General features: G+C 54.3%; 1 protein-coding gene across 1 annotated transcript; it reads left to right on the top strand.

Moving 5' to 3' along the window:
* Nucleotides 1-1,701, top strand: LOC117045081 (tigger transposable element-derived protein 1-like). Its single transcript, XM_033145863.1, has one exon. It carries the CDS (start codon nt 1-3, stop codon nt 1,699-1,701), a length of 1,701 nt encoding a protein of 566 aa, XP_033001754.1.

The following is a 1,701-nucleotide window of genomic DNA, read 5'->3' as shown; positions in this document are numbered from 1 at the left end:
ATGGGTCCCAAGAAGGCTGCTCCTGCAGAGTCTGGCGAGAGGAAGAAGGAGAAGGTTACACTGGAAATGAAGAAGGAGATCATCCGGAAGCATGACGGTGGAATGAGAGTGACAGACCTCGCCAGGGAGTACGGGAGGAATCCATCCACCATCGGGACCATCCTGAAGATGAGGGAGAAGATCCTTGCGACAGATGTAGCCAAGGGAGTCACCAGGATCTTTAAGAACCGCCCAGCTGTTCTGGAGGAGGTCGAGAAGTTGCTGCTCATCTGGTTAAAAGAGAAGCAGCGTGCAGGGGACACAGTGACTGAGGCAGTCATTTGTGAAAAGGCCAAGGCCTTGCACGCAGACCTCGTACGGCAACAGCCAGGAACCTCAGGCGAGCCAGAAGTCTTCAAGGCAAGCAGAGGCTGGTTTGACAGATTCAAGACCAGATCTGGAATCCACAGCGTGGTCAGGCATGGAGAGGCTGCCAGTTCCGATGTTCCTGCGGCTGAAGACTTTGCAACAGAGTTCCTGGAGGTTGTGACGACGGAGGGCTACCTTCCACAGCAGGTCTTCAACTGCAATGAGACCGGGCTGTTTTGGAAGAGGATGCCCAAAAGGACCTTCATCACTCAGGAGGAGGCCAAGCTGCCTGGCCACAAGCCCATGAAGGACCGTCTGACCCTCCTCTTCTGTGCCAACGCAAGCGGGGACCTGAAGATCAAGCCCCTGCTGGTGTACCACTCAGAGAATCCACGGGCCTTCAAGAAGCAAAAGTTCGACAAAGAGCAGCTGAGTGTGATGTGGCGATCCAACAGTAAGGCTTGGGTCACACGAGTGCTGTTTGTGGACTGGGTCAATCTTGCTTTTGGCCCTGCTGTCAAACAGTATCTGCTGGACAACGACCTGCCACTGAAGGCTTTGCTTCTGATGGACAATGCTCCTGCTCATCCTAACGGCCTTGAGGAAGACTTGTTGGAGGACTTCCGCTTCATTAACATAATGTTCCTGCCGCCTAACACCACCCCACTACTCCAGCCAATGGATCAGCAGCTCATCGCCAGTTTCAAAAAACTCTACACCAAGGAGCTTTTCAGGCGCTGCTTCGAGGTGACTGATTGCACCAACATCACCCTGCGGGAATTCTGGAAAGACCACTTTGACATCGTCACCTGCTTGAAGATGATCACCACGGCCTGGGACGGGATCAGCCAGAGAAATTTGAATTGCGCTTGGCGCAGCCTGTGGCCAGACTGTGTGGCAACAAGTGACTCTGATGCACCAGAGTCAACAGTGGTGCAGGACATTGTTTCCTTGGGGAGGACCATGGGCCTCGAGGTCACAGAGGAGGACGTCTGCGAGCTGGTGGAGGAGCACGACCACGAGCTGACCACCCAGGAGCTGGTCGAACTGCAGGCAGAGGCTATGCAGGAGCAGGCCTCGTTGGAAGAGGAGGAAGCAACTGAGGAACGGCTGTCCTCCAAAGAACTGAGGGACATCTGCCAGCAATGGGAAAATGTGCAGGCTTTTGCACAGCGGCACCACCCTGACAAGGATCCGGCACGTGACCTTGCAAACACTTTTGACACAAGGATCATGTCGTCTTTCAGAGAGGTGCTGAAAAGGCGGATGAAGCAGCAGACCATGGAGAGGTTCTTCAGCAAGAAGCAAAGAGTGGAAGAGGAACCTTCTCCAAGTTGTCCCCCAGAGTCTTAG

Source organism: Lacerta agilis, chromosome 4 (assembly GCF_009819535.1).
Source record: "Lacerta agilis isolate rLacAgi1 chromosome 4, rLacAgi1.pri, whole genome shotgun sequence".
Taxonomy (NCBI): Eukaryota; Metazoa; Chordata; class Lepidosauria; order Squamata; family Lacertidae; genus Lacerta; species Lacerta agilis.
The sequence above is the reverse complement of the archived record's forward strand: the minus strand, read 5'-3'. Positions and strand labels throughout refer to the sequence as shown.

What these genes read in the sequence shown, in the direction of transcription:
- LOC117045081 (XM_033145863.1), top strand. Translation starts at nt 1, where the DNA reads ATGGGTCCCAAGAAGGCTGCTCCTGCAGAGTCTGGCGAGAGGAAGAAG.